General features: G+C 37.8%; 1 protein-coding gene across 1 annotated transcript in view; it reads right to left on the bottom strand.

The window, feature by feature from the left end:
• The window catches only part of LOC150089342 (SURP and G-patch domain-containing protein 1-like), a 306,779-nt gene that overhangs the window by 78,893 nt on the left and 201,313 nt on the right, over positions 1 to 26,573 (bottom strand). Inside the window, exon 9 of the mRNA XM_090368518.1 lies at positions 25,689 to 25,845. Coding sequence (XP_090224644.1) covers positions 25,689 to 25,845 — 157 coding nt within the window. The remainder of the gene's footprint in view (positions 1 to 25,688; positions 25,846 to 26,573) is intronic.

Here is a 26,573-nt window from a genome sequence, read left to right as displayed (position 1 = left end):
CAATACTCCATGAGCTACTCTTGCAGCCCGTCTGCACTGCTCAGAGAACTTCATATCTGCCTGCACAATCACCCCCAAGTCCCTTTCATTCTCTACCACTGTCAGTGTAGTACCACAGAGTTGATACGTTACTCTGGGGTTGCTGTTTCCCATGTGTAGTACTTTACATTTGTCAATGTTAAACTTCATTTGCCACCTCTCAGCCCATCTGCTCAACCTTTCCAGATCCTGTTGCAGCAGTGTAGTGTCAGTAGTGTCCTTGACAACCCTGCCAACCTTTGTATCGTCTGCAAACTTGGACATTAAGCTTGATATACCATCATCAATATCATTTATAAATACAGAAAACAATAATGGACCCAACACTGAGCCCTGAGGGACTCCACTAATAACATTAGTCCACGATGAGCAGTGTCCATTGATTACCACTCTCTGTCTTCTCCCACTCAACCACCCCTTTATCCATAGCAGCAATTTGCCTCCAATGTCACACTGCTCCAATTTGTGTAGCAGTCTTCCATGTGCAACAGTATCAAAAGCCTTTCTAAGATCCAAGTATATAATATCAAAGTTATTCCCTGCATCCAGTTCTTTTGTGACTGCATCATAGTATCCAATCAAGTTGGTCAGGCAAGACTTCCCCTTAACAAAACCATGCTGTGTCTGAGCTATAACTGAAGTCTTGTCTAAATGATCCTGCAGTGCTTCTTTAACCAGTGCCTCCATTAATTTTCCTGGAACAGAAGTTAAGCTCACAGGTCTATAGTTACTTGTGTCAGCCTTTGATCCTCCTTTGTGAATTGGGGTCACATTTGCACATTTCCAGTCTATGGGTACCTCCCCTGAGTCCAAGGAAGCTCTCATAATTATGGCTAAGGGTTTGCTTACTTCCTTTGCTGCCTCCTTTAATATAACTGGATAGATCCCATCCACCCCGGGTGCCTTTCTTGTGTTTATCTTCAACAATTTCTCCTCCACTTTACTCCCAGTTATTTCAAGATTCTGTAGCTTACTGCTAGAGTTCAATACACCTCTGGCATTCCCCTTGCTGAATAACTCCTCATGTGTGAATGTCGATGCAAAATATTCATTTAGTTTGTTAGCTACCTGAGCAGGATCATCAACAGTTGACCCATCAATATCAAGTGGACCAATCTGATTCATCCCCTTCCTTCTAGAGTTTACATAAGTAAAGAACTCTTTGCTGTTTTTCTTTGCATCCCTTGCCAAGGATTTCTCGTAATCTGCCTTCGCCTGCCTAACCTCCTTTGTAACTTGGTTGCATATCAACTTGTATCTATCATAGGCTTCTGTGTCATGTGTTAATTTGTAAGTATCCCACGCATTTTTCTTCTCTGCCATATGCCTCATTAGTTTATCTGACATCCATTTTGGCCTAAACCTTGAACAATATTTCTTAGTTGGTATGTAAAGCCTAGTAGCTTCCAAGATACGTTCTTTGAATGATTCCCATTTTGAATTTGCTGTTGGTAACATCATCAGTTGGTCCCACTGTATAGAATTTAAATACTGTCTCAGTCCATCGTAGTCGCCTTTACGGAAGCAATAACCCTTCCCTTTACCCCTAATGGTAGTTACCTCTTTCAGTAAATCCCACTTCAGCACACTGTGATCACTGCCACCTAGTGGTTCATTTATCTGCAGATTCTTAATGCATGAAGAATCACTGCTGATAATCAAATCAAGAGTATTACTCCCTCTAGTTGCCTCCTGAACATGCTGATGTAGAAAACAATCATCCAATAAATCCACAAAAGCCCTGCTAGTGTGTGAGTAACCAGCCCCCAAATTCCAGTCAATATCTGGGAAATTAAAATCTCCCATTATAAGACTCTCTGATTTACTGGCCCACTCTATTTCCCTGTACAGTTCCTTATTATACTCATCAGAGTCATTAGGCCTATAGCACACTCCTACTCTCAATTTTGATCTCCCAATGCTTATGTCACACCAAACTGACTCAACACTGCACTGTCCAGCGATGTCGACTGGCTTCACTTCCTTGGTTTTTGTGTGTTTCTTAACTAATAGCATAACCCCTCCCCCCTTCCTATCCTGTCTATCCTTTCTGTAGACGTTGTACTCCCCAAATTGCAGTTCTGCATCCCTTATATCTGTGTGACACCACGTCTCTGATATCCCAACAATATCTGCCTTTGATGTTTTGAGCAATACCTCAAATTCATCAAATGTATTTACTAAACTCCTAGCATTGGTGTACACGCAAGTATACCTGCACCTGTTTCTATTCTTAGCTACCCTAACACAACCCATGTGTTTATTTGTACCGCAATGGCTCCCAGCAGTCTCTGAAATACCATGCATCTTGTTTTTCAGGCTTCTGCTCATTCTAATTTTCAGGCTTCTGCTCATTCTAATGTGGTGCAAACATGCACCACATTACAGCAGAACTGACTGTATTGTGTTTGGTTTCTATTCATAATTGGCCTTTAATCTTAGCATTTCAATGGCTTCATGTACTCAGACCTCTTCTATAGTAATTTTTCCTACTCTTATACAGTTAGGGCAGGTTGGTGATTCTTTCTGATTTGGGCAAATATGAATACACTACCCTAACATTAATATCCAGACACCAACATATCTACAAAACTTTCCTTAACAGCAAAACTAATACTGTGCTGAAATCTTTAGCCTTTATGACAGCTTTTAGCCTTTGTGGAATATTCTCCACCAGGTTTTTTTGTAAATGTTGTCTGATATTTTCTGCCATTTGATCCTTAAAGCAGCAACCAGTACAACTCTATTTTTTGGGCTAGTCTCTTCTGACTTGAACTTGACGATTTGATTCATTACACTATAGGATTGAGTGTCAGGACTCTGGGTTGGGCAGTCCAGCTTTTCAACACTCATGTCCTCAAACTGGTCCTTCACAACATTGTTCTGCTGATAAAGGAATGGGCCTTCCCCAAAGTGCTTCTATGACACAGTAACACATTATTATTCAGAATGTCTAGACAGAACTCAGAATTCATAGTTTTGTCCAAAGCAATCAATGGTCCCAGACCAAACAGTGATAAACAGCCCCAAACTTCATTGTTGGGATATGTTTCAATGGGATATTGGAGCTAGTTGTAGTTGGTAACTTTATTGTCAGGGAAACAGCAAATATATTGTGCAAAATGGATATTATTACATTAATCAAGCTAAATCAATTGGCCACCTGAGCCGTAGCTCATCTGCCACTTACAATCATAACTGTTTTATTTGTTAACAACCTTGGTCAATCAAATTAACAAAAACATCAAACAATTACAAAAGTCTAACTTGACTAATGACAAAAATCAAAGATAGCACAACCTTTAGCCTCGTGGTGGAGTCGGCATCTCCGCCCCCACCACGAGTTTCCGTCCCCACCACGAGGAGGTAGGTTGCCCTATCTAGTGAAACACAGTCTGGTATCTGTCAGACTAAATAATAATAACAATTGATCTTACAATTTCATTATAACAATTGATCTTTCAATTTCATTTTAACAATTGATCATACATTACTCACACCGGTCCAGTCCCCATGAACACCAACACTGACATTACTGTGACCGACGACCCCCAGCCACCAACCGGGAGAAGTCTTCCTACAATTACTGGAAAAGGGGTACCCCGACATGATACCAACTAATCTTGTTCAGTTCTTCTCTTTAAAGTATCTACCGCCTTTAAATATTCTGGACAAGTTCGATCATTAGCACCATGTGCAGAAGGCACCTTCCTCCTCCAGCAATTTACACATTTTGGAGCATCCGCTCTTTGCGTACAAGACTTAAAGGTGTGACCACTCCCGGCACAGTGACTGCAGAACTCGCCCGCATCACAGTACCGGGCCACATGGCCATACGCCATACATTTGTAACATTGTGTCGGTGTCCACAACTCCCGAACACAGTGTGAGCTCCAATTCAAAAACACTCTTGAATATTTTAAAAGGTATCTCCTTACACGTGGGGAAACCTCCACCACAACATTATACCCAGGAGAATTCCTTGCCTTATTTTTAGCAAGTATTTTTATTTCGGAGAGAACTTGGTCTTTATTGACAAATCCGTCAACCAAATTTCTTTCCCACAATTCCTTTATTAGGGACTCTCGATCTACGTCTGAATCAACATCGAAAATTACTAATCTTGGTAATCGACGAAGGGGCCTTTCAACCTCCATCCCAAGCTTTTGTACCTCCGTACACTCTTCAATTTTCTTAGCATCGACTTCAGAAGCAGTTTCGATCATTACCCTTTTATTTCTTATAGGTCGAACTGATACTATCTTGACGTCAGTTAAGACAGGGGCAACTCGTCCCATCAACTCACTCTTAACTTGGTCACTAGTACTATAGTTGTCCGCCTTTGCCTTCACTATAATCATTTTATTCTTGGACTTTACCTCACTAGAACTGACAGCCTCTGCATATGATCTTTGAACAGCCGCATCTTGTTCTTTCTGCTCCGTCAAGGTGTTCAACTTAGTCTCAAGGAACACATTTCGAACAGTTAAGGACTGCACCAGCTCAGCCATCTTGTCCCAGTATCCCATTACAATATCTAGATCGTGTATACTTGGCTTTTTTAAAGTTGATACAAAAGACCTTAATTTACTTCTATAATGATCTAAATTCTCCAAGGTGGTAGGTTCTAACATACACCGTACAAATTCCGAGGAACTCTCCTGTGAATCCAAAGGTGTCTTCTGTCTTGAACTCTTCCCATCTGGAATTCTTTTCCTTGCAGGTGGTCTACTCGAGACCTCTCCTGTAACTTCAATTGACGACTCCGAACTTTCCTCCGAAGATTCTTCTGATTCTTCCACTGGAGGAGCCAGAATCTTTTTCCTAGTTCTTGGCATGATGCTCTAGGACTTTCTAGAACACTCACAAGTGCAAAATGGATAGGTGGAATAAGACCAGGGTATGTCTGCCAGGGGCACAGAAGTTGTACAGGTTGGCACAAATGACATTAACAGGAGGAAATTTGCAGCCTTACTTAACAAGTACAGGGCAATGTTGAAAAAAATTGCAAGTTAGGATTAAATTTGAAAGTGTCTGCAATTCCATCTACGCACAATAGGAGGAAGTATACGAGAGCCTTGTAAATCAATTTGAACCGGAAGAGACTGTGCAAGGCTTATGGGGTAGAATTTTTCTCTGTGTGGTCTGTGCTTAACAGGAGAGACTACTTCTACAGGGTTGGGATATGCTTAAATAGAAAGGGTACAAGATTATTTGCTGATGCTACTGAGGCAGGTTTACGTGGGTCAGAAAACTGTTAGCTTGGGGATACATACAGTAATAGATTAACAATAGATTATTTGCTGATGCTACTGAGGCAGTGTTACGTGGGTCACAAAACTGTTAGCTTGTGGATACATACAGTAATAGATTAACAATAGCCATGCAAAGGGGAAAATTATTCTTGCACTGCTTATATTGAAACGAGAAGTAGTTTTGAAAGCCAAATGTTGGGGGATTTCAAGGACTGCTGGGAGTCATCAAGAAACAAAGAAACTAAGAGCAAGAACAGGTGCATATATACTTGCATTTACACCATGCTAAGAGCACAGTAAATAAATTTGATGAATTTGAAGTGCTGGTCAAGACATCAAATGTTGTTGAGATATCAGAGATGTGGTGTCACTCAGATATAAGGGATGCAGAATTTGAATATAGGGAGTACAAAAAGGACAGGAAGGGGGGGTTACTCTTAGTTAAGAAGCATGTAAAATCTAAGGCAATGCATCCAGGTGACATGGGCAATCAGTGCAATGTTCAAGTCAGTTTGGTGTGACATAAGCAATGGGAAAGCAAAATTTAGAGTAGAAGTGTGTTATAGGCCTGATAACTCTGATGAGTAACACGAACAGCTATACAGAGAAATAGTGGGCCAGTAAATTGGAATGTCTTATAATGGGGGGATTTTAACTTTCCAGATAGTGACTGGAACTCTTGGGTTGGTCACACACACACACACACACACACACACACACACACACACACACACACACACACACGCACGCAAGCAAGCAAGACTTGCTTGCGTGTGAAATTTGGAATCTTCAGCTTGTTAATAAGTGCTAATTACACAGTTGGCGGAATAAACATAATATGCATCGAGAGTATGCGCTGCTGTCGGAGCCAGCAGACATATCGCAGCAGTAAGCTTTGGATCGATAGTAACAATTGGATAGAACATATTCTGATATGTTACTAGCTACATATACGTTTTACTGTGCATATTTTTTGTTGTTTGGAGTATGACTTGAGCGACAGTCTTATAGTAAAATAGTCAGTAATGTCAAAGTAATTTTTTAAGTAAGGAAGTGTGATCTACGTTTCCTTACTTAAATATTATACACTGATGTGCAAAATTTAAGGACCAGTCAGGTTTTCACCTGTAATTAAACTCCCTCATTAAATAGTTCAGGCCAATCTCTCGCTCTTCCAGCCTCTTGAAACTTATGGAGAAGGCATTACTTTCAACCATCACCAATCAAATCATGCCTCACAAACCCCCACAAATTCACTATGCCATTCCCGGAAGATCACAGTCACCAATTTAACTTCCATAACCAGCACCATTCTCAGTGCACTAGAAGCCAAAGCAGAACTTGCCGTTACGTATGTCGACCTGTAAGCTGCCTTCGACTCAATCAGCATTCCCTCACTCGTTCACCTCCTAGAAAATTACTTCCATATAAAAGGTGACTTGTTGTGGTTTTTCACAACCCTGCTATCAGACAGAATCATTGTTCTTACAGCGGATCAAGATATAATCTCAAGAAAAATCACTGCAGGAGTTCCCCAAGGCGGAGTCCTCTCCGGAGCATTATTTACTGCACTCATTATTCCGTTTGTTCAAGAGAGAGAAGACATAATCTGCTATGCTGACGATATTAAGTTACACACCCAGATTAACCCGGGGGAACATATCTCAAAAATTAATGAAAAGATCAATCAAAAGCTACACGACTTAGAATCCTATCTCCATCAATTTGGACTACTTATTAATCCTGCAAAATCAGCCCAGATTGTCTTTTCGTTGAAGCACCAACCCACTGAAGTCCAAGTTTCTCTAAATGGCATTCTCCTTCCAGTGGTAAATACACATACAGACTTGGGAGTAGTTTTCGATTGCAAACTGACCTTCAAGCCCCTCATTGACAAGCTCATAACAAAATTCTGCAAAATGCGGTGGATTACCAAACAACAACTACTTCACGTTAAGGATCTGGATGTGACTCGGCGGTACGTATACACCTCTGTATACTCCGTCGTGTTATACGCCTCAGAAATATGGGCATCTGCAGCCCCCACGAATATCAACCGTGTGTACTCCTCCGAATACTGGCTCCTTCGTTGGATCACACATAAACATCATCGTCCACCCCAGCAAAGAACAACTGCGATGGCAACCGCACTGAATTTTGCCCGACTGCCAAATCGTATAATGGAAAGACGCCTCACCTTAACTGTCAAAATGACCACTGGAATAATCTCGGAGCCAAACATATGGGAACTGTGCAGCTGGAGAATCCCTCAACCCGGACTGAGATCAGCTCCAACCATAACAGACCAGCCCTTAGCGACCGCTTTCTCCCCAAGCAGACGCTTATCACAGTCCAAGCAATCGAAGGCGACCTCTACAAATTTGTCAAGGACCGCAAATACCGGAGGGAGATCCTTGATGACCTAAACTCAACCAGGCAAACTGCACAGTAATGTCGCAGTATAATAAATTTAAAAAGGATGTCTGTATAATATTGCATATAATGTCAAAAATACTGTATAACATTTTTATGAATATTGAGAATAATTTAACTGAAACGTATTATATTGTTGGCCCTGTGGGACGAACCCGAACTTCGATGTGGGCCCCGTCCTTAAGGCCTTTGTACACCAGCCAATGTGAAGCCCCTGGCATTCCTGCCGTGAAGGGTAAATTGTATACATCCTTTGTACACAATAAAGATTATATATATATATATATATATATATATATATATATATATATATATATATACTTTTGTGGATTTATTGGATGACGTTCCTACAGCAGCATGTTAAAGAAGCAACAAGAGGGTGCAATACTCTTGATCTGATTATCAGCAGTGATCATCCATGCATTAAGAATCTGCAGATAAAGGAACCACTAGGTGGCAGTGATCACAGTGCACTGATGTGGAATTTACTTAAAGATGCAACTACCATCCAGGGTAAGGGGAAGGGTTTTTGCTTTCGTAAAGGTAGTTACAGTGGTCTCAGATAGGTTTTAAATTCTATACAGTGGGATCAACTGGTGATGTTTGTTTGTTTGTTTGTTATTTGGTTTTTAGGAGCATTAGCAACTAAGGCCATATTGCTCCGGAAAAGGCGGTGGTCATTCCTTGACCTTTCCGCATCCTCTGTATTTGGTGGTGACGGGCTCGAACCCCGGTCTAATCAAGAAGCGTGTACTACGCACTGCTGCTCCTTCCCACCTGGCTACGGAGGCACCAACTGGTGATGTTACCAATGGTGAATTCTAAATGGGAAGCCATCAGGGACTTAATCTTGGAGGCTACTAGGCTTTTCATACCAACTAAGAAATACTGTTCAAGGTTTAAGCCTAAATTGATATCAGACGAATTAATGTGGCTTGTGGCAGAGAAGAAAAATGCATGGGATACATATAAATTTTCAGCAGACACAGAAGCCTACAACAGATATAACCTAGTCCATAATCAAGTCACAAAAAGGAGGTTAGGCAAGCAAAGGTAGATTACAAGAAATCTTTGGCAAAGGATGCAAAGAAAAACAGCAAAAACTTATTTACTTATGTAAACACTAGAAGGGATGAATCAAATTGGTCCACTGGATATCGATGGTTTGACTGTTGATGATTCTATTCAGGTTGCTGAGAAACTGAATGAGTATTTTGCATCTACATTCAGGGGAGGCCAGAAGTTTATTAAACTCTAACAGGGCACTGAATGATTTTTAATAACTGAGAGGAAAGTGGAAGAGAAATTGTTAAATTTACATATAAGAAAGGCACCTGGGGTAGATTTGATCTATCCCAGGGATCGGCAACTCGCAAGCAGCTTTTTAAACTTTTAGCCCACATGAAGCACAATTTAAAATGGAGTTAGAGGACTTAAAAATCAAGGACATGTGGAGTACAAGATTAAAATGCCTTAAAACTGAAATTGAGGATTTGGAGAGGCAAAAGGCTGGCTGCCCTTGCCATTCTATACAGAAGTGGATGGCAATAGAGAAGTTGAAAAAGCAAGACCAAATAGTGTTCGACTCATGGAGTAGCTTACCGGACATGTATATAAATTTGAAAAATTTGCATTTGGACTTCTCTCGGTGTTTGGTTCGACGTATTTCTGCAGGCAAATATTTTCAAATATGAACTATATTAAAAATAAATCAAGAAACCATCTGAATAATGCGAGACTCTCAGCATGTTTAAAGATGACAATTACGGCATACTCACCTGATGTTGAGAGAGTCTCTGAAGAAGTTCAGCAGCAAAAGTCATTAATTTGTACCTAATTGGATGTTTGTTGCGTTTTTTTCAGTATTAATAAATAATATTTCAAAATATATATATATTTTTAATAAAACACCTTCCCACTATTCCATTTCTTAAAACACTCATAATGAAGTCACTTGTAAAAAAGAGTAATGCAGGCTCAACTAGAACAGCGTTTCCCAAACTGTATTTCAAAGAACACTAGTGTTCCGTGAAAAATTCCAATTAATAATTTAAAAAATAATAATAAATTTTGCATATCTGTAGCCTACACCACTTTTGTATCATCATAATTTTTTACATTATTTTTTTTTCGGTTATTAATATACTGGCATAGACTAATAATCAAATAGACAGTGGAACACTTTATTTTGGCGGGCGTTTGTATAGAGAGGTATGCATAGAGGTAATGACATCTACGAAAAAGCAGGAAAGTAGTGATCTAATATGACATTTATATGTGATTTGGCCTAGAGTACATGGGTTGAAGCAGGGGGAAGCGAACCGATATCATAACTAAACTCACTTCTGTGTATAAATTTTTTTTGATAATTATCAGTATTTCGAAATATTATTATTAAAATAAATGACTATGGATTTGTGGTTGAAAAAAGGAACTTTAAAACGAGAAGCAAAGTACTTCTAGTAGTGCAACTGTGGTCAATGAAACTGAACACAATATTGTCAACACTTCAAAGTGAGGATGAACGATCGTGGCCTTTTATTTCCCAAAAATCTGAATTGAAAAAACAGGAACCAACTAATAAAAGACCAAAACAAAAGTATGACAGTTATTTCAATTTCGGCTTTACATGTGTTGGAAAAAAAAAAAAAAAAAATGCTCCTGATACACAGTGTGTCGTATGTAGTAAAATATTAACAAACAGTTCTTTGGCTCCCGCTAAACTTGTGTTTTGCAAGTGTTCCGTAAATATATTGTGAGATGAAAAATGTTCTGTGACTAAAAATTTTTGGGAAACTCTGATCTAGCGAAGGCCGCAATTATACTTCAAGACACAGCAAGAGTCTGTTAAGGAGAAATCTTGTCTAACTAATTTGATTGGATATTATGATGTGGTCACAAAAGAACTTGATGCAAAAAAATATTTTTTATTTAATATAATTTGATTTCGGAAAAGCTTTTGATATTGTTACATAAAAGACAAATTGGAGCAGCGTGGCATTAAGGGCAAGTTATTGCTACGGATAAAGGGATGGTTAAGTGGGAGAAGATATAGAGTTGTAATCAGTGGACGTCATCTTCATGGACTAATATGATTAGCGGACTTCCCTAGGATTTAGTGTTGGGCCCATTGTCATTTTCTATATTTATGAATGATACTGATGAAGGCATATCAGGCTTAATGTCCTTTGCAGATGATACAAAGACTGGCAGGATGGTTAATGACAGTAGTGACAATATGCTACTGCAATATAGGGTCTAGAAAGTTAGGAAGATAGGCTGAAAAATGACCACTGAAGTTTAACATCGACAAATGCAAATACCACATACATGTAGCAGCAACCCCAGAGTAAAGTAAAAACTGTGTGGTACTCCACTTAGGATAGTGGATAACGAAAAAGAATTGGGGGTATTTGTGCAGTCACATATGAAGTTCTCGAAGCATTGCAGACAGACTGCCAGGATAGCTCATGGGCTTTTGTGAATGATATACAGGAATTTTGCTAGCAGGAATAAGGAGGTGATCATAACATTGTATCCCAATGGTCAGGCCACATCTTGAATACCACATACAGCTCTGGAGGAGGCCTCATTTGAAGGACACAAGTACAGGGAAGGGAAATGAGATTGTTAAGGGGAAAAAAAAGGGTGCTCTTACCAAGAAAGGCTTCAGTTCTGTAAATTGCAGCATCTGGAGACTAGGTACCTGAGAGGTGATCTGATTGAGGTGTTTAAGGCTTTGAATGGAGTGAGAAAGCTCAATGCTGATGGGATTCTTTCTTCTGCTCAGAAAAAGCACATGGCAGGGCACAAATTCAAATTGAGGAAGGATGGTTGCAGAATAGATGTATGGAATTTGCCTTTAGCCAGTGGGTGGTTGATTGCTGGAACAAACTTCCACCTGTTATTATGGAAGTTGATAGCTTAAATAAATTCAAGGAAGAACTAGGCAAACTATTTGAGGGAACAAATAGGGGAAATGGTGTTTTTTTTTTTTTTTTGGCTGATGCTGTATAAGTTTGCTTTCTTGCTTCATTTACATTGCCAATAACATGATATAATTTATACTCTGTTATTACATATAAAGACATACCTTATACTCTTGGCCCTGTTTGCTGGAATGACATCCTTGATGGGCAGCTTTCAGTTCAACATGAGAATATTATGAAAATTGCATACGCGGACAATCTAGTTGTTCTCCTTTTCGGCTAGCCCCGTCTTGAATTGGAAAATAGGGCAAACTTCATTTTGGAGGATTTAAACGGCTGGTACAAAATTCACAAACTTCAAATTTCCATTCCAAAAACCAAACAGATGTTACTGAAGGGTTATCTTAACTTAAATAGGCCTCCAAATGTCACGATTGAATGATCAGGCAATCAAAATTACTAGATCATAAATATTTAGGCATTATGATAGACGATAGATTTAATTTTGTTACTCATGTAAAGTATATCTTACAAAAAATGATTGGGAGTTCAAACCCTCAACCCTTAAGTTTTATTATACTAGTATATTTATTCCTATTATATGTTATGCAGCTGATGCTTGGGGCTTCAGGTTTAATAATTGTCTAATTAAAAAACATCTACTGCAGGCCCAAAGGTTCTCCCTGTTGGCTGTCTCTCGTGCCTGTAGGACAATCTCAACTGTGGCCTTACAGGTTTTGTGCGGCAGGATCCCCATACAATATGAGGTTGTGTTACAATATCTCTTGTATAATCGACGCAAAAATATTCCTGTGCAGGCAGGAGCCTATTCAGTTGATTTTGAATCTTTCTGAAAAAGAAGACATTTCTAGGCTTAGACTGCAGTTTGTTAGGGATTGGCATAATGAATAGTCTCTATCTGAACTTGGAAGAAATACTCTCAGGTTTATGCCTAATGTAACAGAATTCAGTAAGCAACAGCTGACCTGGTTTTCTCCAGGTTTATATATAATCTTTTCTATTAACAGGTCATGGAAGCTTAAATTCTAAGCTTTTTTTCCTTTGGCCTTTCAAACTCTCCTAACTGTCATTGCGTTGCTCCAGAAACTGTGGAGCACCTGATCTTTGACTGTGTGTCTTACGTAGACCTTAAATATAGGTTACAGTTGATTACAAATGTATATAGCCGGAGTGATATGTTTCATTTTCTTGTAAATAGAGAAAATTACACAGCATTAGTGGAGTTAAATTATAAATTACTCAGCAGAAGGAAGCGCATTATGCATGGTGATCTCAATGACCATGGTTAATTTTACTATCTAATCATTGTGCGATGTGTTAATCGCGTTCCGTAAATTTTGTAATTTCTGAAAATGTTGTCTACTTGAGTAAATGTATCTAATGAAATTACGTTGATAAAATGTGTAAATCATGGAAATGTTTAACATGTGTAACCATTTATACTGTCAGCTTTTGGTTTTGAGATTGGAATCCTTGATAGGTTTTATTGCTTGTGATCGGCTGATCAAGGCATGTTTAAGTTGTGAACTGAATTTATACCTGATTGTAAATAGGTTAAATAATAGACTTTACCTAGTGATGGTTCCTGACTGGGTTTGGATGAAATTAATTGAACTTTTGTCTTGGGTTGTTGGGATTCTGATAGAAAGTGCATGTTAACTGATAATAAATATCAAAGTTGCAGAACCTATAACTTGTTTTCAATTGTATATCATGACCATGATATACAATTGAAAACAAGTTATAAATTGTATATCATGACCATTAGCAATGAAAACCTAGTTGTGTTTAAAAGAACTGTTTTGGTGAATTGATTCTGCCCTGGTTGAACTTGATTTATTAGGGTGGAAATGCCAGTTGGCCAAGGACTTTTGGTTTAATAGCACATACTATAAGGTTTTCATTTCATTATTGGTGAACTGGCTGGATTGGAACTGTTACTGTATGTCTGATCTTGTGTGTGTGTGTGTGTGTGTGTGTGTGTGTGTGTGTGTGTGTGTGTGTGTGTGTGTGTGTGTGTGTGTGTGTGTGTGTGTGTGTATTTTTTTTTCTTTCTTCATAGTCCTGGCTGTTATCCAGGCATTTGTGATACAATTACTGTCTCTATGACTTGTTGAATTACTGACTGGCAAGTGCTGGAGTTGTGTGTTTCTCCTAAAAGATTATTATTAGTTGTCTAACAAAGTAATGTTTTGAACTGAGCCTTTTTTTTTTTTTTTTGGAATGTGGACTTGTGTGGACTCACTTGCACCTTGTCTTAATATTGGAAGTCTTGACTGTTGAGGGTTGAACTTCCCATAGCATTTTGGGTCTCTGGTTTGGTGGCCCAGTACTTATGCTGTTAGTTGTTTGTAGGAAAATCTCCTGAAACGTAGAGTTGATGACTGACTGGCCCTTCATTGGCTGTAAAGTGTATATACATTTGTTCTAGAAGTTATTGTGGTTTCCCTCTGAATTTAGAGGATAGACATTGTGGAGTTAATATGTTGGCTACACAGTGATATGTGATTGTTTTTTTTTTTTTGTTGTTTTTTTTTTTTGTGATTTGTAGTTGCTTTAATTAGGTATATATTGTTTTCTGGAGGTTTATTATAAATAGTTAAATTATTGTAAATAACTGATTTTTTTGTCCCTTCACTAATTGTTTGGGCGAATGTGTTATGTAAATGGGAAATGTCCTTTTGGAAATTATTCTTGCTTTTGTGGAGAGACTATAAATTGTCCTTGTTTCTTCTCCTGTGTTGGGAGGGGCTGGAATGATTTTGGTTGCAGAAATGTATTCTAATTTTGTTTTATTGTTTCTGACTGTACTTGTGGAGAGTATTGCTAACTCTTTGCTAGTATTGAATTATAATGGGCTTAAAACTTAACTTAGCTTTTGTATAGACATGGATTTTCTTTGTTTCCTGTTCACCTAATGTTAGGATTCAGGAAATAGAATTGGTTTGTTAATGTCTCCCCATTGTGGGATGGTCTAAAGCTAGAGCCAATGTACATATTGTTGTTATTGTTTATGGTTGACTGATATTTGGTCTTAAGGTTAGATTAAGTTTGTTTGTTATTTGGTTTTTAGGAGCATTAGCAACTAAGGCCATATTGCTCCGGGGGATATGCAATGGTCATTCCCTGACCTTTCCGCATCTGGGGGTCACGGGCTCGAACCCCGGTCTAATCAAAAAGTGTGTGCTATGCACTGCTGTTCGTGCCCACTTGGCTACGGAGGCACCGTTTAGATTAAGTATCTGTTCACTAGTCTTTCTTAAATCTGTTGTACTTTCTTACTCTATGTTATTCGTTCTTCTAGGGGGGGATGCCTTTTTCTTCTTCCCCTACTTTCTATCTCTATTTCCCCTTCCCTTCCAATTCCCATACTTCTCATTCTTATATCCACTTCCTTTCTCTAAACACCTTGAGGCTCCCAGGCTTGCCTGATAGCCCCAATTAGAGTTTCAGTTTAAAAGCAGTCCCTGGCGCACCTCCTCGTGGAGTCACAGGGCAGGGAACCAAGTGTTTCCTGACTGCGAAGTCGCCAGGTGCCGGCACTCAACATAACAACACATCTACATATATACACTTGCTGGCCTTGGCCTTTTGCCTTTTCAGATGCTACTGCAGTATACAGGGGAAACCCTGGAGACCGTAATTAAAACAAACACACCTTGACACTTTAATACCTTATACTCTGTGACATATAGCTATTGTTTTGCATTTGATATATTTTGTACAATGTAGACAAGCACACCTGATGGCCAATTTGTTAACTGAAGATTAAAAATGAAATTAAGCAGAAATTTGGAGAATATTTTAAAAAAGTCATAGTCTCACTTTTTTTTTTTTTTTGTTGAAAATATAGAATAACTATGTTAGGAAAATGAGCAGGAAAAGATCAGTAGGAAAATAGACCAAAAAAAAAAAAGATTTTGCGATGTAAATCTGGAGTGTATGCAACTACAAAATCAATCTTCTGCTTGAAGGCCTCTGCAGCTGAGATAATCATGCCTTGTTCTCTGTATTTTATGAGCAAATATAATTAAGCTTAACTGAGCAAAGATGAATCAGGAAATAAAAATAAATGTAAGAGATTTTAAATTTTAATTATGGTGAAATTAACATAGGGCAGAGTGAACTGTATCACACAGTCTTTCGATATTCATTATCAAGCCTTCAAGTGACAATTAGCGTAATTGCATGAAGACTTCTAGAAAGGCTTTTGTGGATTTATTGGATGATTGTTTTCTACAGCAGCATTATCGGGAGGCAACTAGAGGGAGTAATACTCTTAATCTGATTATCAGTAGTGATTCTTCATGCATTAAGAATCAATAAGTGGTATTAAGAATCACTTAAGGAACCACTAGGTGGCAGTGATCACAGTGTGCTGAAGTGGGATTTACTCAAAGAGGTAACCACCATCAGGGGTAATGGGAAGGGTTTCTGCTTCCGTAAAGGTAACTACAGTGGTCTGAGACAGTATTTAAATTTTATACGGTGGGAGCAACTGATGATGTTACCAACAGCAAATTCAAAATGGGAAGCATTCAAAGAATTAATCTTGGAAGCTACAAGGCTTTTCATACCAACTAAGAAATATTGTTCAAGGTTTAGGCCTAAATGGATGTCAGATTAACTAATGAGACGTGTGGCAAAGAAAAATGCATGGGATACATATATATTAATAGGAAATACAGAAGTCAATGATAGATATAAGCTGGTCTGTATCTAAGTCACAAAGGAGGTTAGGCAGGCAAAGGCAGATTATGATAAATCTTTGGCAATGGATGCAAAGAAAAAACAGCAAAGAGTTCTTTACTTATGTAAACTGTAGAAGGAAGGGAATAAATCACATTGGTCATTGTCAGTGGTCAGTGCAGTCATTGTATGCTTAATACAATTATGTACGTATCAATCTTTTCATATTGTGAAATTCTACTATTTTGATATAACTTGTTCATTTGATTGAATTATTATTATTTGTATTGAATTACAAAGTCATCCTTAAAAATGTTCCGAAAGATGAAAATCAATTTGGAATTTCATGTTTTGAATCAAAGGTGGACTGAACACTATTTCTTCATTGAGTAGGATGAAAAAGCAGAAAAAGAAGTGTCAGTTTTTAAAGAATATAATTTTAAACACTATGATTCCAAGTATAAATCTTATGATCAATATAAAGGCGTGTTGCAAAAAGAAGAGTGTTCAAAGTTACAAAATGAATTAAGAAAACAACAAAACACACTGAAAACATATCAGTAAAGAAATTTATCTGCTGTAAGTGCTAGTTATCAAGTTGTACATTTGATTGCTTTTGAAAGTAAACAGTTCAGTGATGATGATGAATTTGTTAAAAGTTGTGGAAGAAATTTGTCTGGAAAACCAAACAATAATACAAGACATTAGTTTGTCTTGACAAATAATTATGCAAACAGTAGAAGATATTGGAAAGAATTTATTCGAACTTTTGGAAAACATAAAACAAATGAAATATTTTAGTGTGGCACTGGATGACATTACTGATGTAAATGACACAGCCCAACTCCTCATTTTCATATGTGTGGAATTAATGATAATTTTGTGCCAGTTGAAGATTTAGCTGACCTACAGAGAATGCATGGAACCACTGCAGGTGAAAATCTTTCTGAAAATTTTTGCCAATCTATTGAAAATTTGGGATTAAATATTAAAAACCTGATGGTGTAAAAAAATGACTGGTAAAAATATTGGGTTTATGAGTAGAATAGCCAAGAAAATGATAGATATTGGAGCTGAACCTTTGATTGGAATTCACTGAAGTGTGCATCAAGCTTTCTGTGGGAAAGTATTGGATCTCCAAATATGAATGTGGTTATTTCAACTGTAAATTTTATAAGATCACATGGCCTTAATCACCGTATGTTTCAACAGTTTCTTTCAGAAATTGAAGCTGAATACAAAGGTGATTTTACATAGTGCAGTGAGATGGCTTAGCCGTGACAAAGTGTTATACAAAGGGTACTAGGAAAGTTTTGCAATACAGCTTTGTTTATTTAATTTTTTCAAAGTAATTTCCTCTACATTCAATACACCTCTCCATCCTCCGAATCCAATCTTTAAACCAGTTCTGCCAAGTTTCACTAGGGAGTAAAGCACACTCGTTGTCCCAAGCCCGTAGAAGGTCCTCATCACTAGAAAACCGCCTCCCTTTTAGCTTCATTTTCACATGCGGGAACAGTGCAAAGTCGCAGGGAGCAAGGTCTGGACTGTAGGGAGGGTGCTCGAGAAGTTTCAGTCCTGTCTTGGTCAAATATTCGGTGCAGGCTTTGGCGCGGTGAGCTAGAGCATTATCGCGATGGAGGTACCAGGTGTCCATTCTTGACTTTGGCCGCAGGTTCTTCATAGATCCAATGACTTTAGGCAGGCATTGTTCGGTATACCACTTAGCTGTGACCGTCTTCTGCGTGTCCAAACCGACACGTTCCACAATTGCACTCGATTTGAAAAATACAGCTATCATTTTCTTCTTTACAGATCGGGATTTTCTGACAATTACGGGTGTGTCGTCATCATCAAAGACCCAAACTTTGTTTTGAGCCTTGGTCGGCAGATCGTAATAGTACAGCCAAGTCTCGTCACCTGTCACGATGTTGTTCACATACCGAGATTGTCCCTTATCAAACTTTTTTAACATCTCCCTACACCAAGTCACACGTTGTGTCATCTGCTCTTCAGTCAGTTGATGCGGCACCCAGAGAGAACAAAGTTTCTTCACGTGCAAATGGTCTTGCAGAATCGAACGAATTGCTGGTGCATTTAGGCCCAAAGTATCCTCTATCTGTTGGTAGGTCACTCGCCTGTTTTCGTCAAGCATTTTCCTCACAGCAGTAACGTTTTCCTCCGTAACTGACGTTCGTGGCCTTCCCGGCCTCTCAGAATCCTCCAGAGTGAAATTTCCCCTTTGGAATTCTCTATACCACCTGAATATCGTTGTACGATGTGGACAATCATCATCTAGTGCAAGAGTCATTTCTTCTAAGCACTGGTCTATGGTTAAACCACGCACGAAATTATACCGCAAAACTGTCCTTATCTCATTTCGTGACCATGATGCCATCGCAAGCACTTTACACTCTCACTACTAATGAATAACTGAGCCCATCGACTTGGCGCGGCGGCTACTATGCACGTATGAACATGTCTCAACATGCAGCAACAAGCAGCTTCCTGTGATTCATTGTTGCGTCATATTGCAAAACTTTCCTAGTACCCTTTGTATGGTTTCTTTAAATATGCAGTGGCTGTTTGATCTTGCAATTCTTACAGACATTTTTAGTCATTTAAATGCTCTTAATTTAAACTACAAGGGAGAGAAAAATTGGGCTCTGATTTCCATGGTGACATTGAATCATTTCAGATTAAGTTGTTATAATTTAAATCCCAAATTGGATTTAAATAATAAACACATATTTCCAAAGAATCGATATGCAAGAATTAGGGCTCACTCCAGAAGACTGTGCCAACTGTACCATGTGGAAGCATTCCATCCATGTTGCTGGTCCCTAACTGGGACAAACAGCATGAATAAAGTAAAGCATAATCAAATTTGTCACAATCAAAATAATCACTTATGCCCATCACTGGTTTAAATACAGAGCAATCGATCAATCATCACACGTAATTCACAGTAACAACAGAAACTGGCACCCAATTGCTAAAATTGGAAGGAAACCATATAATCAAATTTATTATTTAAGAATAATTTAATTGATTTGACAATAATCAATTTAATAACTGGTTTATTATAATAGCATCTAAAGAGATTTTTTATGGTTTTCTTGCAGTGAGTGAGTGCAAGAACCTATCAGGTGACCTGCAACCATCTTTGCAACTAAAGTATGTTTTGCTCACACTACAAAGCTTCAGTTTGCTTGTTTATAGTTCAAAGTTATTCACTTTTCCTCACCCACTAGTTCTGTGTGTAATTAATCTCATATAAGTTATTTTTGAAAGATTTGTTATTATTTTTATATAATAAAGATAAGGACACAAAAAAATGATATTCACGGAGTTACTCTATACTGTTACTCTGTTGTTCCAAACAACTTTAAGGTTCCAACCACTACCACCACCGTCAACAAGTTAATATCAGGGAAAATTAAGCACTGCTGCAGAATTTATAAGTTTGGTTTGGCACAATGTAATGTGAAAAAATCCAATCTTTATAAGCTAAATGGCAATGCTTGATTTTCTCCAAGTTGTCTTATGGAATCTGTACAAAGAAGAGCAGTGTAAGCATGTGTTATTTCATGTTTCCCCCTTCTTACAAATTCTTGGTCAAATTCCCCACTAAAAATTAATTAACCCTGTGACCATGTCATCATCTGTAACATTAGTGTTGTTATAAATTTCACACACATTAAAAAAACCCATCATTAAAGTTTACTACAATATATATTTAAGCATATACAAGATATTTCAGTTAAAACATACCAGGGGTCAATCTTGCTTATTTTCAGATTTAGTCTATTTGCTGTCTGGATTTTGCAGTCATATTTGGGCTGAAATTTTTAAATTTCATGTTTAAATTGGCTTAAGCATTACCATTTAGATTTTACGATTTCGAAATTTAAATTTTGTCTAATCAACTGCATTTTTCTCAATGGGAAAGTTGTTCTCACTCTTTTAATCTAAAAATATCAGTGTACTATTTGTGAAATGAACATAAACCAATTTTATTTAAAAAAAAAAAAAGTTTTGTGATGGTCGCTTTTCAATAGGTGTGTTTAGCTAAGTCAAAAAGTTAGCTGCACAAAGGCAGTTATGCGTCACATCCTCTTGAGCAAACTAAAGAAATATTCAAACAAATTATTTTAAAAATAATTTTGGGGTGGAAATCAGCAATTTCATGAAACAAAAGTTTAAGAAAAAAACAAATGCACAATAATAAATTCATTATCAGGAGGGAGGGGAAGTTTAATGAAATGGTAATGTTTATATTGGTACTTTGAGATTTTGCCATTTTCTATCAAATATCAGCTTTCATTAACATTAAATAATATCATAAGGTTGCTGCTGCTATTATATACATACATTATTATATGCAAAGTAACTAATAATACCAGCAGATAGACATAAATAGTTTATAATATTCTATGTTGTTTATAGGAATGAATGTCAGGTAATAATTTAAACAATAAAGGCAGTATAGTCTAAAAAGCAAGAGTAATGTAGGTTTCAACATTCCATGAATTTCTGTCCTTGCGGGACAGAATTTTATGTAACCATGGACACAAACTAACCCTTCGATTGGCACAGCAAAATCCTAAATACATACTGGTGTGCAGTGGAAGAATAAAATTTACATATCAGAATGTTGGCTGAACTACAATAAGCGCCAAGCAGAACATCTGCTTGGTGCTTATCGCAAGGACATTTATAAAATCATGTGTAAGCATGTTTTCCAAAAACAATTTATGCAAGCTAGTAACACTGTGTGGACAACACCACTGAAATGTTAGAAAAACAGCAAGATTATTTTCTGAGAGACATCTTTAATGGCTGCAAATACCAAATATCATAATTGTGTGTGTTGTGAATCACTTTATGCTAACTGGATGTGTGATACATAAAAAAGGTTACAACTGCATACAGAATTTGGAACATGTTCACAAAGATGTTTGGCCATCTTATTGTCACTTGCAACTAGAAGTGTCCAAGAAGCCTTTCTGCATGTGCCCAATCCTTTGAAAGATCTTTGAAAGGACAAAATGGATCCATATCACTTTTTTCCAAGGTTTGCACAAAGGTGATGCACAAAACAATTAGTTTTGTAATCTTTTGTTAACCATGGCAGAAGAAATCCCAGTTTCCTCAGCAATATCCTAAGGGCAGATGAGGCCACATTCTTTTGAGATGGCTTCACCAACAGGCACACCACTACTGGGTTCCTATCATTCAAAAGTCATATGGCTGCAGAAATACTCACACAATCTCATCAGGTGAAATGGTCTGGCCATATCTGGAGTGGCATATGGAGTGATGAAGTTGCCAGCCAAGTTTTTTTTTATGGTACTCTGGGGCAAAATATTATGAATTACTTTGCATTAACTTATTTGACTGGTTAAGAAAGTTCAATAAGCATCGAAGCCCGACACCACCTTTAGTTCCAAGCATGGTCATGCATGGAACTAAAGGTGGTGTCAGGCTACAATAGGTATGATGCATATTTAAAGATCAGTGTATAGGAATATGGGGGTAGATATGACTTGGCTACCATTTTCTTCCAATCTCACCCATTTCGAATTTCATTTTTGGGTTTCATTAAACCAAAAATATATGCCCACTGACAATTTAGCCAACCTCAAAATGAGAATATGTAATGCTTGTGGTGAAATGAACAGTGATATTCTAATGAATGTTTGTTCTAATTTATTACATAGGCTACAGGCTTGTATTGTGGCAAAGGGAAGCCCCATCAATACAAAAATAAACAAATATGAGGTGAACAGACAGATATAAAAATTAGATGAATATATAAATTTCACTGTCATTCAGAACCAATCAATGAGCCAAAACTTAATACAAATATGAAAAATTAACAAATTGTAATTCATGTAACACTAAAAAATCTCAAAAAAAAAAAAAAAAAAAAAACCAAGTTACTAAACTAAATAAGACTAGAGAATTATATTGAAGGACATGAAAAAATATAAATCCAACTTCTGATCATAAATTTCCTCGGCAATGCACCTCCACAAATCAACAGCTAATTTCTATATGTAGTGAATGACATAGCACCTGTCACCAGGTTCATGAATTGTTATTTATTAGTCATCTATTAGAGATTTTATCAAAATATCTTTAATGTTCTATTTATTTTGAAAAGTTTCAGAATCATATTTCATACAAATTAAAATCCTGCAGATCAATTGCACTGGTTCATATGGTATGGAAAATCCTAGAGGAAAGAGGAAACCAGAACAATGAAGTTAAGGACATATAAATTTTATTTTAATACTACACCTGCAAAACTTTTTGGACATCCCTTGTTAACTGCTGCATAAGGTAGAACTTTTGCTTAATATAACTGATAACAAATCTTGCCACCAAATTTCAATCCCAGGTTTGTGTGATTGTGGAGTAGCAGTCTATGTGACGAATAGTATGCTGGTTAATGAATACCGTTGTATTCAGAATTTTATTTAACATGTACTACCATAACAATAACATTTTCCTTCAAACACGCCTCTGAGGTTGGGTATGTTCATATTGTAGTTTTAAATGTTTTTCACCAACCTTATGTAGAAATAAAACACAAAGAAAACGAAAACTGGAATCTTGATAACTATGTATTTATAATAAGTTATATTTGTCTGTATTTACAATAAATTATATTTAACTTTACAACTAAAATATATGAAATATACATATAAAATATACATTAAAATATACTGGGTTAAGAACAATAAAATACATTAAAATATACTAAATTAAAATCGATAAAACCAAAGCTTTCGAAGGCTCCTGCCTTCTTCTTCAGCGGCATTTTCTTTGTTCTGCGGTGCGTCTTTAAATACCAGCAGGTTCACAGTACTCATCACGTGTTTCATTCCCACGTGTTCCGTTCTTTTGTGTTACGGAATCGGAAGTGGCTCGAGAGTGGGTCATGTGGAACCGTTCATCCCTTCTGAGGATAGTAGCCTCAAAGAGGGGATGGATCCGCATTCCTCTATCTCTATTAATGTTCACTGTGGAACAGATCCGCAAACTCTCAAGCCACTTCCGGTCCCAGAACTTATTCGCCCGATCGGTGATGATAGCCTCGTCCGGGGAGATCTGGTGCTGCTTCTCCCAAAAATGCTCGGCCACGGCGGACTTACCATAGTCCGCACTTCTTATTGCCTTAGTGTGCTCCCCCAGACGGTCTTTGAGACGGCGTTTTGTTTCCCCTACATAACACTCCCCACAATCCGGGCATCTAATACTGTATACGATCCCACTTGCATTCTCTTTTTGAATGGGGTCCTTTACTCGTGACACGATTGTGTCACGATTTCCAAAGAACAATATTGGGTACTGAATGCTACAGGGAGCCAAATACCAAGATTTTATGGCTTGCCCAAAATTCATAAAATGGGTGTACCACTTAGACCCATAGTTTCATTTATAGGCAGTCCCACATATGCGCTATCTGGTTTCTTAGCCAAATTATTATCTCCATTAGTAGGACTTTCTGAATTTAGTATTAAGGACAGCAAAGACTGTGCATTTTATTAGAAGCCAACGCATAGAAGAGAATGAAATTATATCTTTCGACGTGAAATCTCTATTTACGTGTATTCCGATTGACCATGGAGTGCGTTGTGCACACATGGCCTTACGGAGAGATACTACTCTAAATACTAGAACACAATTAAATTTAGAGGATATTGAGAAAGGTATAGAATTATGCCTCTCAAGCACCACTATGGTGTTTGATAATACTATGTATAAGCAGGTTAACGGTACAGCCATGGGCTCCCCCATTAGCGCAATTATAGCTAATTTAGCTATGGAGGAGCTCGAGGCTAGAATATTTAATGTTAGTGTTCTCCCTATGCGCCCCTGGAAAAGATACGTAGATGATACGTTTTCAATTATTCGAAAGGGGAGTGAAGATCAGGTGTTGAATATTTTAAATGGCTTCTCCCCATTCATACAATTTACCTCGGAGGCAGAAGAAGGAGGAGTTTTGCCGTTCCTAGATGTGTTGGTCTGTAGGGAAGACCAACAACTAAAGACTAAGGTCTATAGGAAATCGATGTGTAAAGGTCAATATTCGCACTACAATTCAGCTCAGGCCAACCATCATAGGAACAGTGTGGTTAGAACATTAGTTGACAGGGCAAAATCACACTGTAGTACCTCCGAGGATAGGAAGATAGAGTATGAACGTGTCACGACGGATCTTACAAAATGTGGCTACCCCCAGAGGATTATAGAAAAATATATTAAAGGAAATCAGAGGAGAGGCGAATCTTTTACGCCAGTATCCACTGCATATATTCCCTACTATCCGGGTCTAACCGATCACATAACTAGAATACTAAGAAATTATCAGACGCGTTGTGTGCAGCTTCCGGGGCGGAGGCTGCACACAATCGTGTCACGAGTAAAGGACCCCATTCAAAAAGAGAATGCAAGTGGGATCGTATACAGTATTAGATGCCCGGATTGTGGGGAGTGTTATGTAGGGGAAACAAAACGCCGTCTCAAAGACCGTCTGGGGGAGCACACTAAGGCAATAAGAAGTGCGGACTATGGTAAGTCCGCCGTGGCCGAGCATTTTTGGGAGAAGCAGCACCAGATCTCCCCGGACGAGGCTATCATCACCGATCGGGCGAATAAGTTCTGGGACCGGAAGTGGCTTGAGAGTTTGCGGATCTGTTCCACAGCGAACATTAATAGAGATAGAGGAATGCGGATCCATCCCCTCTTTGAGGCTACTATCCTCAGAAGGGATGAACGGTTCCACATGACCCACTCTCGAGCCACTTCCGATTCCGTAACACAAAAGAACGGAACACGTGGGAATGAAACACGTGATGAGTACCGTGAACCTGCTGGTATTTAAAGACGCACCGCAGAACAAAGAAAATACCGCTGAAGAAGAAGGCAGGAGCCTTCGAAAGCTTTGGTTTTATCGATTTTAATTTAGTATATTTTAATGTATTTTATTGTTCTTAACCCAGTATATTTTAATGTATATTTTATATGTATATTTCATATATTTTAGTTGTAAAGTTAAATATAATTTATTGTAAATACAGACAAATATAACTTATTATAAATACATAGTTATCAAGATTCCAGTTTTCGTTTTCTTTGTGTTTTATTTCTACATAAGGTTGGTGAAAAACATTTAAAACTACAATACAATAACATTTTAGTCGCTTTGTCTGGTGGCATTCCCATAATACAGAAAAAAAAGAAACCTTTCATTGGGGGGGGGGGGGGATTAAATTACAGTATGTGTCATATAAAATGGAATTGAACTCACTTCTCGTTTTTTCCATCTCTTCTGCCCTTTTCTTATGTTCCCAAGTTCCTCCTTCTATATCTTCATCTGAATCATATTCATATTTAACTTTGCCAGCCATTCTTCTTGCTTCTTCTGCCCTCTGCTTAGCTTGCATCATTTCATAGAGTAAACGCATCTGAGAGAGATAGAGAGAGAGAAAATATAAATATTTTACACATCTTAACTCCCCCCAAACCCATGGAGAATTTAATTACTGTGTGTAACATTACAACAAAGAAATGCTAGCCATACGTATGTGAACTAGCATATTTCCAATCAAAATCTCAAGCTTTGACTGTTTTTTTCCCCACCACACAAATTCTAATCATGTAGCTTCCTGATTCAACACACACATATAATATATATATATATTTCAGCTATTATGGAATTTTCTGAGACAGCATATTCCCTTGTAGATCAATTTTCGAGCCTGAATTAAAGGGCTATGACACTATAAACAGATCTGAATATATGAAAATTAATGGTTTTATGAATAATTATATATTATAAAGATATAGAAACTCTAATATTTATTGAGTGTACTGTGTTGGGCCACCATTCACACAGATAACAGCTGCTAGGCCTAGGCACTGATTCCATTAGATGTTGAAGACATCTGTAGGGATCTCTAGCCATGCTGCCCACAAGGCTTTCCAGTGTTGGAATAGATCATGGGTGGCAACCCAGGGGTCGTGGAAGAAGTTTGAGGGTCACGAGGGAGGGTTGCCAATTAAGGAACATTGAAAAAGAAATCATACCCAAACATGATACTTTTATCATAGTGTGTGACATTGTAGTTCCTACAATGTCATGCTAAAAGTATTCTGTTATGACATGATTTCTTTTTCAATGTTCCAAAATTCC

This window comes from Mastigoproctus giganteus, chromosome 2 (assembly GCF_048544385.1).
Source record: "Mastigoproctus giganteus isolate SK-2022 chromosome 2, ASM4854438v1, whole genome shotgun sequence".
In the NCBI taxonomy this organism is placed as follows: Eukaryota; Metazoa; Arthropoda; class Arachnida; order Uropygi; family Thelyphonidae; genus Mastigoproctus; species Mastigoproctus giganteus.
Note: the sequence above shows the minus strand (reverse complement) of the source record. Positions and strands in the feature narration are given on the sequence as shown.